The 13,164-nt window shown below is 41.1% G+C and overlaps 1 protein-coding gene across 3 annotated transcripts in view; it reads left to right on the top strand.

Annotated features, from left to right (window-relative positions):
* PIBF1 (progesterone immunomodulatory binding factor 1) overlaps positions 1–13,164 on the top strand; it is a 198,878-nt gene that overhangs the window by 176,077 nt on the left and 9,637 nt on the right. For all 3 annotated transcript variants that reach the window (XM_075061550.1, XM_075061551.1, XM_075061552.1), the window contains one exon: positions 10,460–10,639. In XM_075061550.1, coding sequence (XP_074917651.1) covers positions 10,460–10,639 — 180 coding nt within the window. The remainder of the gene's footprint in view (positions 1–10,459; positions 10,640–13,164) is intronic.

The following is a 13,164-nucleotide window of genomic DNA, read 5'->3' as shown; positions in this document are numbered from 1 at the left end:
CTTCCTTGAGGGTCTAGAACTGGTAGCAGAGTTAGTAGAAAAAATTGGTAGATGTGTTTTGGCCAGAGAAGAACAGGACCAGGCAGCTGGGCAACATGTGCCAAGGAGAGGACCAAGTATCAGAGGGGTAGCCGTGTTAGTCTGTATCCACAAAAACAACAAGGAGTCCGGTGGCACCTTAAAGACTAACAGATTCATGGAGTGAAAATTACAGATGCAGGCATAAATATACTCACACATGAAGAAAAGGGAGTTACCTTACAAGTGGAGAACCAGTGTTGACAGGGCCAATTCAGTCAGAGTGGATGTGGTCCACTCCCAATAACTGATGAGGAGGTGTCAGTACCAAAAGAGGGGAAAACTGCTTTTGTAGTGAGCCAGTAACTCCCAGTCCCTATTCAAGCCCAAATTAATGGTATTAAATTTGCAAATAAATCGTAGCTCTACAGTTTCTCTTTGAAGTCTGTTTTTGAAGTTTTTTTTCTTGAAGTATAGCTACTTTTTAAATATGTTATAGAATGTCCAGGGAGATTGAAGTGTTCTCCTACTGGCTTTTGTATGTCACCATTCTTGGTGTCTGATTTGTCTCCATTTATTCTTTTATCCATAATTCATTTATTCTTCTGGTGTGTGGGTCATAATAGCATCCAGAAGTTTCTATGCTTATGGAGCTTATGCACTTATGGAGCCCAGAGAGCCACCCTCCCAAGTAACCACTTTCCTCACTGTGTTTCTCTGCCTGTAGTTGATTAAGTTCCAGAGGCCTGTTAGCCTTCTATATCCCATGCCAGCATCCTAGGGGAGAGCAGCAACCCTGTTTCCTCCTCATTATGCTTCCCCTGTAGTCTGGGCCATAAGGTTTCTCTTCACTGGATAGAAGAAAGTGCTAGGGGCTTTTACCCTTCTTTGCCCCTTTGAGGTTTGGGGTCTCACCAAGTGTCTGTGCCTCCATAATTCAGTCCCATTAACTTGTTACCCTCATCTCCACATGTCCTCCTTTTATCTCAATGTATCCCTTTTTCCCCTGCTGTGCCTCTTGTTGGATCCCCTGATCCCACGCTATCTCATTCCCTCTCATCTTTGACATTGGTGCAACAGAACGGGTGGCGAAATGGGCCACCTGCACAAATATCTCTCTCTCTCTCTCTCTCTCCTACACACTAGTCACACAATTGAAGTGCGGCCTGCTCTGGTTTAACTGTAACTGAATTGTGCTGAGGGAGAGTGGCTGGTGGCAACTTAGGTCAGAGAGCCACTGCACTGGAGGGACGATATGGAGCCATTGACTGTAGCAGCAGCCAGAGGTGGATTAGGGTTTTGTGGGGCCCTGGGCCAAAGCAGTCGCGCCCTCCCTCCCCGCCCCGCCCCATACTTCCGCCAGGGAAATAGGGTCGGGGCACGGAAGCAGGGAAAGTTCCCACGTCCTGACCTCACTCCGCAGTAGAAGCGCCAGGCAGGCGGGAAGAGTAGGGCAAGCCCCCATGCCCCGACTCCGCTGCCAGGCAGAGTGGGCCCGGTTTGCACAGTGGCTAATCTGCCACTGGCAGCAGCTTCCGTATGCAAAAGAGGACGTGGAGAGAATTTGTAACAGGAGGGCTCATAAAAGCATTAGAGCCAGAAGGAGAAGGCACTAAGCACATGAGCAGGGGCAAGAGAATAGTGAATCTCAGGAAGGTGAAACTGCTTGATGGCGGGGAGAGAGGGAGCTGGAGAGGTATCTGAAGGGGGCTGGAAGGAAAAGATTGGGAACAGGTACCTCAAATAAATTACGTCCATCCCTGCTCCTTCCCTTTTTCTTTTCATTTAAAAGATTGTACTTGGTAATTTCAAAATTATTTGTGTTTCCAAAATGAATTCCTCCTCATCTATGTGCTGTAACTTGTTTAATCTTTCAAAACAAAATCTGACGTACAGTGCTTGGTGCTCTTTTTAAATGTTAAGCTACAGGGTAATTATCATATTTCTTATGCTACATTTATGTTCTGAGATTCTAGTTCCTATTAATGTTCTGCATGTTTTCTCAGGAGAATACAGGGACATTTCTGCATTACAAGTAAGCCCTGGAGCTATTCTTATCTTAAAACTTGGAGAAACAAGTGACATTTACATTACTAAATGATTGTAGAGAAGTTTCTAGTTTATATTTTTGCAGGGGAAAATATGCTCTTAAGCAGCAGTATTTGTCATTTTCTTATCTATTTAGTGATGTCAGGCTTTAATTAAACTTGAATACAAAATACTACTGATTTTCGTCAGATGAAGGATTTAACAGATGGATATATTTATTCATTTCTTGGTGTTGTATATTTCTGAACAGCAGTTTTCATACAAATTTTTCAAGAATTATCTTTCCATTTGCTGTGTTGTATCCTAAATAATTGCATTCTGAATATTGCTTGCTACCTAGCGATTACTGTTTTTAAGATCCTAAAAAGGGCAGCAAGGTTTATAATAATGTCACTTCATATAAATACAATATAAATTTTTTTTTGCATCATTAAAATATTTTTTCACAAAATACAGGCAAAATTTAACTCACTGATTTGAATTACAAGACCAAACTGGCATGAGCATTTGAAGTAATGTACTTTTTTCAGAGGCAGGTTAAATTAAAAAAAAAAGTGGAATTTAGGAATTTAAGCAAGAAATTGTTGGCAGAAAGGCCTTCCAAATATTTGAATATTTAATTATATTCATTTTTTTTCAGTGTTGGCTATTAATTGTTTAGTCACATTGTTAGTTTTCCAAATGTATAGACTTTTTTACTTTCCTTCACTGTGTGATACTATTTGAATATCCTCAAATGTAAACAGAATGTAAATATATTTATGAATTACCAAAAATGGAATGAATCAAATTAAAGGGGGGAGTTATTCAATTGAAGAGATAAGCTCTCATAATCAGTAACTGATTGTGCCTATTATTATGACTGTTTTGACACATTAGTAAAATTGAGTCAGTATTGTCTTTATTTTATTTTCATTAAAGTAGATATAACTGTAATTGAGTTATACAGTGGCTCTGAGCTAAAAAGTATCGGTTTCAAATAAGGCTTTTATTTTTGTTATAAGTACATTATTTTTTCTGTGTTTTTTATTTACATCAAAGTATTAGAATATTCATATAATAGATTTCACACATCTCTTTTTTATACATTTACCTCAAAAATTTGAAACACTCTTTCCTTTTTCCCCCCTAACAATTATATATATATATATATATATATATATATTATATATATATATATATTATATATATATATATAATGATTAGGAACTAAAGTAACATACAGCAGAAGAAGTCAGGGTACATGCTGTGGCGTTCTGCACATGCCTGAGGGAAATAAAGGGGGGAATGGGCTCAGCTATCACTTACTTGAGTCTTACTGTCTACAGCAGTGAAATGGAACCCTTCCAGTGTCCACCTGCGTCTCTGCACACTGTCCTTAGTGTTAGTTATTAGTATTGTTAATTAATTTTGTTAATAGTGTGTGTTTAGTCTTTTTGCCAGTTGATTGACAAACAAAAAGCCCAACACCTTTTTAGTCAGATCCTTAGCTTATAGGCTAGCTACTTCTCCTTTCCCCATACAGAGGCCTTAGCAGTATGGCAGAAATGAAATCTCTGAGGTTCAAACTCTAGTCTTCATGTGAAGCTTCAGTGCCACTTAGCAGCGGGCACTCCACTTGCCTTTTTTGTTTAGGAGAGAGAATACTCCTTTGCTATGTTCCATGTGTTGCTCCTTCTGTCCATGGACTCAAAAAGCTAGAGAGATCCATCTAAAATTGTTCTTCATGGAGCAGTCTGTTTATGATTCCACAGATGCCGAAAGGAAGTATGTACCTAGATCTCAATCCTTTGGTCAGACCCTTTCCACAAACACCTCGTGAGCTGAGATTCCACCCCAGGCTCTCTAAGTCATCCGTCTCCATTCTGACAACTTTGACCTCTGGAAGTGGTGGGAAGGGGCACTGTTTCAGAGATAAGCCAAGGCATATGTCATCCTTGGGGCCTACCAAGTCAAGACACGTGTCAGCAGGTGCCTAACTGGTCTTGGGCTCAGCAGTTGAAGGACAGCCAAAGGTCTCACAAAAGTCCCTTTGGCATCTTGGTACCAACTGTTAAATATGAGCTTGTGTTACCCAGTAAACCTGTAGACTGCCCTTTGGTTTCTTGGGCCTCTACATCCCAGCCCCTAGGAGGAAGCAGACTAGATCTGAAAGCTCCTTCAGGCAGCATCCTTCTGCTCAATATTACTAGAACACTCAGAGGACTTTAGAGCCACTGAGAAAGAAGCAACGACTGTTCACCTCTTCCTCCACTTAAACACAGTCTGTGTCTTCCACCAGATGAGTGAACTGCTTGAAGATCCCTCTCCTTGCGCACTCTTTCTCCTCCCTTTGGCAACCTCTTTTACTTTCAAGATGTCGGGACTCACATTGGACCAGGGATTCTGGAAATTCTCAGCAAGGGGTATTCTATAAACTCTAGTCACTTCCTACCCTCTTCACCATCACTTTTCAGGGACCTTTCTCATGAGATGCTATTAAAACAAGAAGGGGACTTCCTTCTACAACTTTGAGCAATTTGGAGTGGAAGAGGTGCCCTTAGAGTTCAGGAGCAGGGGGGTTTATTCCCACTATTTCTTATCCCCCAAAAAGAAATGGGGGTTGTTGTCGTATTCTAAACTTTTGATGTGTAGGTTATAGTTACCTGACACAGATGTAAGAACAAAGGTAATTATAGCTGTCTCAGGTCTGTTGAAAACCTGTTCAATTGTCACCTTGAAAATTGTCCATTATGTTTATTGTGAACAAATGTTCACACTTTCTAGCAGTTATTTATTTGATAGGGCAACATTCGTTTTTACCACCCTAATCATATTTCCACATCTGGAAATTCTTTTTAATTTTGTTTCAGTCATAGGAACATCAGATTTTAATATCCTACTAACCTTGAATGTCCATAGCTACTTAATTTGGGAACTGTAAGAAGCATATTTGTTGTGTGTATGTGCAAGTTATGTCAAGGACAGACAGAGCACATTGATAGTCATCCTTGTATAGTGTCCATAAATACAAAAAAAATTATTCATGAAGTCATATTTTACATTTTAAAAATATAATGCCACCGTTTCATTTTTGCATCTGTTCTTTTGTCTGCCGTAATTACACTCAAACATCTATAAATGGCCGACCATAATTGAAGATAGTTTATTTAGTTGGGAGGAATCAGATTTTATCCTCTATAATCAATTGTCTGGACTGTACATATCCATTCTCCATACTTTAGTGTACTGTGTCAGTTATCCATGATAAACATTTTGGGTTTTTTAAGAATTAAATATTTTGCATCTTATTTTCACTTGTCAAGATCAGAATTTATTGTTACTATAATTTCAAATGCTACTGAAATCTGAGTATACAAATAGCATTATTTTATTTTACCTTTTAAAAATCATGGACCTTTTTTCACTTTTGCCAACTCATGATTGTTTTAGAACCTGATATTTTAGTCACTACATACACAGAATACCTGTTGAAGATAATGGGAGTTATTCACATACACACAGCAGCTGCACCATCAGGCCATAATTAAATTCTAGAATAAAATTTTCAGAAACTAGGAATTATTTAAATTATAGGCGTGCATAATGCCAGTAACCTAATGATGTAAAAAGAAAAATATGCTTTTTCCTAATCTAGCTACACACCTAATTATTAAAAAAAAACCTACATCTTTATGTTTCCACACAAAAATACCTTGGTTATTTTTTAACTAAGGCTGCTGGACTGCATATGCATAGACCACCAATATAAAGCATGAAATGCAAGGAAATAAGCAGACAGTCATTCAACCCTTACATGCTTTCTGCAAAATTTAACTCCCTTTGTTTCCCTACCATATTCAGCTCTTAAAAATCCATTCACCTCTCCCACTCAATACAACCTTAGGACAAACCCCAGTTGTCTCTACCGCCGCCTACAACCCTAATCAGTTCTGCTTCCCTATGTCTCCTCCTACCATATACCTACTCCTCCTCCCTCAGTGCTGCTGCCTGGTGCAGTGGGGGAGACAGTGGAGGAAGTAACAGGGAGCTATGTGTTGGGAGCCAGAGGCAGAGTGGGGATGGGGTTGGTAAGTGGGAGATGATTGTGCATGTCAGAGGACTGGGTGAGGAGAGGGTTGTATGCAGGATTCTTGGGTGATGGGATTGGAGCTGTGCAGGCAGCGTTAGGTGGGGAGGAATCATAGAAGATTAGAGTTGGAAGAGACCTCAGAAGGTCATCCAGTCCAACCCCCTGCTCAAAGCAGGACAAACCCTAACTAAATCATCCCAGCCAGGGCTTTGTCAAGCTGGGCCTTAAAAACCTCCAAGGATGGAGACTCCACTACCTGCCTAGGTAACCTATTCCGGTTCTTCACCACCCTCCTAGTGAAATAGTTTTCCTAGTATCCAACCTAGACCTCCCCCACTGCAACTTGAAACCATTGCTTCTTGTTCTCTCATCTGCCACCACTGAGAACAGCCTAGATCCATCCTCTTTGGAACCCCCCTTCAGGTAGATGAAGGCTGCTATCAAATCCCTCCTCACTCTTTTCTCTTCTGGATACTAAATAAGCCCAGTTCCCTCAGCCTCTCCTCATACGTCATGTGCCCCAGCCCCCTAATCATTTTCATTGCTCTCCACTGAACTCTCTCCAGTTTATCCACATCCTTTCTGTAATGAGGGGCCTGAAACTGGATGCAGTACTCCAGATATGGCCTCACCAGTGCCAAATAGAGGGGAATAATAACTTCCCTTGATCTGCTGGTGAAGCTCCTATTAATGCAGCCCAATATGCCAATAGCCTTCTTGGCAACAAGGGCACACTGTTGAATCTGCTATGATACACACTCTAAGTTCTCCCCATAGAATTCCTGTCTTGGCTCCCCCAGGGTACCAATGCAGAAATATCGGGTGGAACCCTTCAGGCATCAGTGCTTCAACAGAGAGATGCTCAACTTACCCGCATTGTCTTCTCAGTGTGTCCAAGAACCAGTGCTGCAGTGCTGGAGGAGCCTAGCATCTCCACAGAGGAATCAGTGCTTTTAGGGTTTTACACTGCATTGCTTCCTCAGTGCAGTGGGGAGCTGAGGCAGCAACAGTGAGGGAGTAATTCGAACACTGATACCATCTCGCAGAGGCATTGGACTTCCCACCCAGGAACAATTTATTTCGCCAACGTGCATTACCCACAACCCTTCCTTTACCCACCAGTGCACAAACCTTTTCCCTCCCAGTCCAATTCGTGTTCCTGCTAATGCCCCCTTCCTTCTCCCCAAGGCCCTACTTTTCACATCCCACACATTCCTGCTCTGTTCCACCATTATTGGCGTGCAGAGCCCTGTCTCTCGCCCTCTGCTGCCTTTCCTGGCTTCCTAGGATCTATATGCTGAGCAGGGATCTTGGAAGCAAGCTAACAGAATCAGATAATGGAAATAGGTGATAAATCTGAGCAATTCAGTTGTCTAATCATTACATAATTTGGATCAGTCATTGCTAATTTGGGGAATAACTCTTTAAATTCAAAATTTACAGGTGGCATGTGATATCAGAATGTGTTTATGGATTGTGGCATTTGCTGGAACTGTCGTTAGCTAGAGAAATCCAAAAAAAGTGAGAAGGGAACTGCCACGTTTCAGAATCAGGACATTTTCAAATGTATCCTCATCAAAAGTTAGTAAATCTGAAATTTATAAACAATAAATAAATAAATAAACAGTAGTAATTAGGGTGACCAGATGAGAGGAAGAAAATATCGGGACACATGGCTGGTGGAACAAAAACGAAAAGAAATAGCTGAATGCAGCTGGCGGAGCAAAAAAAAAAAACAAAAAAGTGCTGCCGATGGAGCGAAATATTGGGACAAGGACCTAAATTTTGGGACCGTCTTGATTTTATCAGGACATCTGGTCACCCTAGTAGTAATTCCACTGGAGTTAACAGGATTACTGTGGAATAACTATGGTGTAATGGAGAGAGACGCTTTGCACATTGTGCTGAATTAGGGCCTTTCAAATTAAAATTAATCATTAAAGTATAAAAAAGGGATTTTAGTCCTGCTTTAAATGCAAATGTTAATGCAACCTTAACAATGGCCCATAACAAACGTAGACACTGTTTTAGGTTAATATATACATTGTGGGGCAAATTCTTATCTCCAATCTCTTCTGATTCCTTTATATCACTCGGGAGTGTAAAGGAGGCAAGACTCCTGGCATAAGTGTCCAGCTGAGAACTCCTTTTGCAGGGAGGAAGCTGTTAGCTGGTGGAAAGCCAGCGCACACTGCTCCCGAGCCAGCCACTCCATGCCCCAAATCTGGGGGATATGGCAGATCTCTGCGCTGCAAATTCTCAGGTGGATTATAATGCTTCCCAGTAAGGACCCCCACAAAGACTTTAGGCTGCTCTAATTTACCCCAGCGATTGCACAGACAGGCCTACAGCATTAGGGAGCTGTAATGGGCTCACTAATGAGCCATCCTTCTACCTTCATGATCTGAGAGCATTTGATACCATAACTGCAGGATTGGGCCTGCTTTATGTATCTTAAACTAACCTCTTTTTCAAATCAGTATGAGAATTCTTGGTCTTTGCCTTGTTTTTTGAGTGCAACTTCAAACTCATAATTACAACGTTTTTTCGTCAATATAGTCTGATGCAAGATTTAGCTCCATAAAGATATATTATAGCACCACTTACTGATGTCAAAACATTGCTTACATGTGACTTAATCTCCAGTCATGGAGCATGTATTTGTAATATACTTGTCTGAGTTATTTTCATCAAGAAATTCTGTCTATGTATCTTTGGCAGCATCTTTGTAGAGTTTACAACTTTCGGTAACATGTTGGCATCAGCTAAGCAGTCCTTTTAAACAGCTGCTCTGCAGTTGAGCTGTGTTAACATGCCACCACACACAGCTGAATTATGCAAATATTAAATGACTGAGACCCAAGGACAATTTGTACACTGGATAAAGTTGTTGGGTGTATTTAGTGTTGGGGTTCCAGACATATAACTGTATTATTGTGGTTATTATTATTAACTACATTCTTTACAACAAAGCATGCCTATTTTTAATTTTTTCAAAAATATTTATATTGTGTGTACTGTTATGGAGCTATTAAAAGCAACTATGTATCAGAAGTTAGATGACAAGACTTTTAAGTGTCTGTTTTTACATTATGTTAATTTTGAATACTGTGATGAAAATAGAGTATGAATCACTTTAATTTTCTGGTTAATATTAAGAAATAGATAATAAGTAGTGTACAATAACTATATTGTCCATTTGTGTGTTTGGCATTAAACTATTATAAACATTAGTTATACTGTTGTTTTGGTTAAAGAGCTAAGATAAGATCGCATGAATTAATGCTGAATTATTATTGAAGACAGTCAAAACCGTATGGTTTTGAACTGCTATTTGAATGAAGATTGCACTCACTTAGCTGTTTTGTCAGCCATAGTAATTCACAAATTGTTAGAAGATACAGCTGGAAGCATCAGTGTGAGGGGTGGGGGGAAATTATGTCACATATTTTGTAATAATTGCATCCATTAAAAATGAAGAAAATAATGACAGCAGCATGGAGATGCAGTGACATTAAAAGACCATAGCAGATTAAAGTCAGAGAGGAATTATGGTTTTGTTTTTGTCACTTTACTAATGATTTTGAACCAATCTGTTGTGGGGGGGAGGGGTTAAAATCTATCAAATCGTTTGTTTAGCAAATTATTAACATTTCCAAGTCAGTGAGAACCCTTCTGGTCACCAGATCCCTTTCTTTCCTTTTCAGTAGTTGCTTTTTCATTCCATAGTTCAGATCATGATCCTTTTCCTCCTTTTTGCTGTAGTGTCTCCTAGACCTCTCTTATCAATTGATTGATTTTTTTAGGGGTAAAGACATATATTTGTTTTTTATATCTGCATTTATAAGGCATATACCCAAACCCTAACCCTCGGAGTACTATTTATCATAGCCTCTCAAATTGGATTCTGTAAGCTATCTTGTTTTACAAAATAGATCTTTAAAATAATTGTTTAAAATAAATGGCCGCTTAAATGGAAGAAAGGGATAGTGGGATCCTTAATGCACTTTAAATGCTTTTTCTGTTACAGCATTTGGACATTATGAGGTTTTATTTGTATAACTCTTCTGTGCCTTTTTATTTTATTACTCCCTTTAGTAAAGTAGTTTCTAACTAGTACTTAGACTAATAAATGCAAGTAAATAATTAGACTTCTTATAGGATTATTGATCTGCCTATATATCTATTTAGATATTTTGATTTGGTGAACAGAAATGCATTATTAACAGATAATCATTTTAGTGGGTTTTACTGTTTTTAGTTTTATTGAAAAATTAGCATTGTTCTTATTTATTTTTATTATATTTTTTGTTTTTACAGGAACTGGCAGTAATGAAACAAATTCTGATCAGTCTTCATGGTAAACGCTATGGGGAAAATTTACCTCAGTCTCATAGTGATGTAAGAAGCTTAACTGCAAAACACAAATCAAACCCTTCTGTAAAGCTGCCAGCAGAACACGAGGAAGAAAATGTATTTATACCCAAACCAACATTATTTGTAAGTACAGTAATTAAAATAAGTGACCTAGGGTCTTTGTTTAGGGTACTATTGCTCGCATTTCAAAAACCAAAAAAAGTGTCCATGTGTGGGTGTGTATGTCAAAACAAAACAATTACTCCTGGATGTCTGCTTCTTTGAAGAGATGATTTCACAGGATTTGTATTCATCTTGTGGTGTTAATTCAAGACAGTGCAACATGCCTGCTGAAAGCTTTTCTCTGTGGTAGTGGAAGGCTACAGGAAGCTATATCCCTATAGTGGTCACACACTACCACTGACTCCAGCCCTCTAGACGCTTCTAGATCTTAAAGTGCACAGGAAACAAATCTCCCAAAAAAATTCAATTAGTAAAGTTGTATTAAAAATGGATAACAAAACAGAATTCTTACATATGCAATACATTAACATCCCAATGGATATAAGAAAATATATATATTGACATAGATATTTACATAATGCTTACACATACACAGGCTGGTCACAACTGCCTAATACTAAGGTGGCCCAACACTTCCCATTATACAACCTTGTTTTCGGTTGCTTTATAACTTGAAATTTATTCCTTTAGGGGCTGAAATATTCCGTGCTGGGGGTCTATGTCAGGCTAAGTTTTTTGGAAAGTTTCATGCTAAACGGTTCAGAAGTTTCTGAGAATGAGGCTAGGGCAGGGGTCGGCAGCCTTTCAGAAGCGGTGTGCCGAGTCTTCATTTATTCACTCTCATTTAAGGTTTCGCGTGCCAGTAATACGTTTTAATGTTTTTTTAGAAGGTTTCTCTCTATAAGTCTATATATTATATAACTAAACTAGTGTTGTATTGTAAAATAAACAGGGTTTTCAAAATGTTTAAAAAGCTTCATTTAAAATGAAATTAAAATGTTGATCTTAAATGCTAGACAGAAACATCGGGCCCTGTTCAGCCGCCCGCTGCTGGTCTAGGGTTCTGTTCACCTAGGCTGGCAGCGGGGCTGAGCGGTGCCTGCCGCGGACCGCCGGCTGGACCAACGGCGCCGGCTGGCAAGGGTCTGTCAGCCAGAACCCCAGACCAGCCAGCGGGTTGTGGCGGGGCTGGCAGCAGGAACTCAGAGGGCTGGAGTCAGGGCTGGGGGTTGGGTATGTGAGGGGGTGTAGGTGTCAAGACAGAGGGGGCACTGGGTATGGGTGGGGGTGCAGAGTCAGGGCTAGGGTTGCAGTGGGGGGGGTCAAGCAGAGGGCTGGGTATGTATGAGGAAGGTAAAGGCTCAGGGCAGGAGCCTGGGGGGTGGGGTGCGGGGCTCAGGGCAGAGGGCGTGGTGTGGGGGGGGTCAGGCTCAGGGGAGAGTGCTGGGTGACTGCCCTAATAACTCTCAACCCTGCTGCTCCTTTGTCCCTGAGTACCCCTCCTGGGACCCCACCCCCTATCTAAGCCTCCCTGTTCCTTGTCCCCAGACTGGACTCTACCTCCTACCTGTCCCCTGACTGCCCCGACCCTTCATCCCAGCCCTGTCCCCACGCCAGACCCCTGGGACTCTCATGCCTATCAACCACTCCCTGCCCCGTGACAGGACTCCCAGAACTCCCAACCCATCCGACCCCCCCCAACTCCCTGCCTCCCCCAACCCCTTTCCACCACCCCTGCCTCCTGACAGGATCCCCAGAAACTCCAACTCATACAACCCCCCAAACTCCTTATCCCCTGACACCCCTCCAGAGACTCCCCCACCCTAACTTCCCCCCCAGGCCTCCTTGCTCCCAGTCCCCTGACTGCCCTGACCCCTATCCACCCCCTGCCCCCTCACAAACCCCGGACTCCCATGCCCCATCCAACCCTCCCCACCTCTAACTCCCCCCCTGTCATAAACAGATAGCTAAGGGTTAATGTCTCTTTCACCTGTAAAGGGTTCACAACAACACCTGACCAGAGGACCATCAGGAAACAAGATACTTCTCAATCTCAATGGAGGGAAGTTTGGGCGTGGGTCCTTTGTTCTGGGGCAGTGTGCTCTCTAGGCTCTGAGGGGTGATCACTATCTCCAGGCTCTCTAATCTTCTGTTTCCAATTTGTAGTACAGGTAGAAAGACAATATAGGCTTTACATTGTTTTTCGATATTTGCAAGTGTGTAGTTTGCTGGAAATGTTTAAAATTGTATTTTTTTCTGAATAGGCTGTTTATTCATTTTTTTATAAGTTAACAGACCCTGTAATATTTCATCTTGATTACAGAGACGATTTTTATGTCTTTTTTTTCTTTTATTAAAAGCTTTCTTTTTAAGACCTGTTTGATTTTCTTTTCTAGTTAAGGCTCAAGGGGATAGGAATCTCTGTGCCAGGATTACTGTCTCTCTTAGGAAAAGACTGGGAGGGGGAAAAAGAAGGAGGGGGGAAGGGAATTGTCCTCTCTGTTTTGTAAATTCAAGGAGTTTAAGTACAGTAAGTCTTCCAGGGTAACCCAGGGAGGGGAGCCTGGGAGGAGGTAAAGAGGGGCGAAGGGAAGTGGGTTATTTCCCTTTGTTGTGAGACTCAAGGCATCTGAGTCTTGGGGTCC

The sequence above is a fragment of the Chelonoidis abingdonii genome, chromosome 1 (assembly GCF_003597395.2).
Source record: "Chelonoidis abingdonii isolate Lonesome George chromosome 1, CheloAbing_2.0, whole genome shotgun sequence".
NCBI classification, from domain to species: domain Eukaryota; kingdom Metazoa; phylum Chordata; order Testudines; family Testudinidae; genus Chelonoidis; species Chelonoidis abingdonii.
This window is presented reverse-complemented; position numbering and strand designations above follow the sequence as displayed.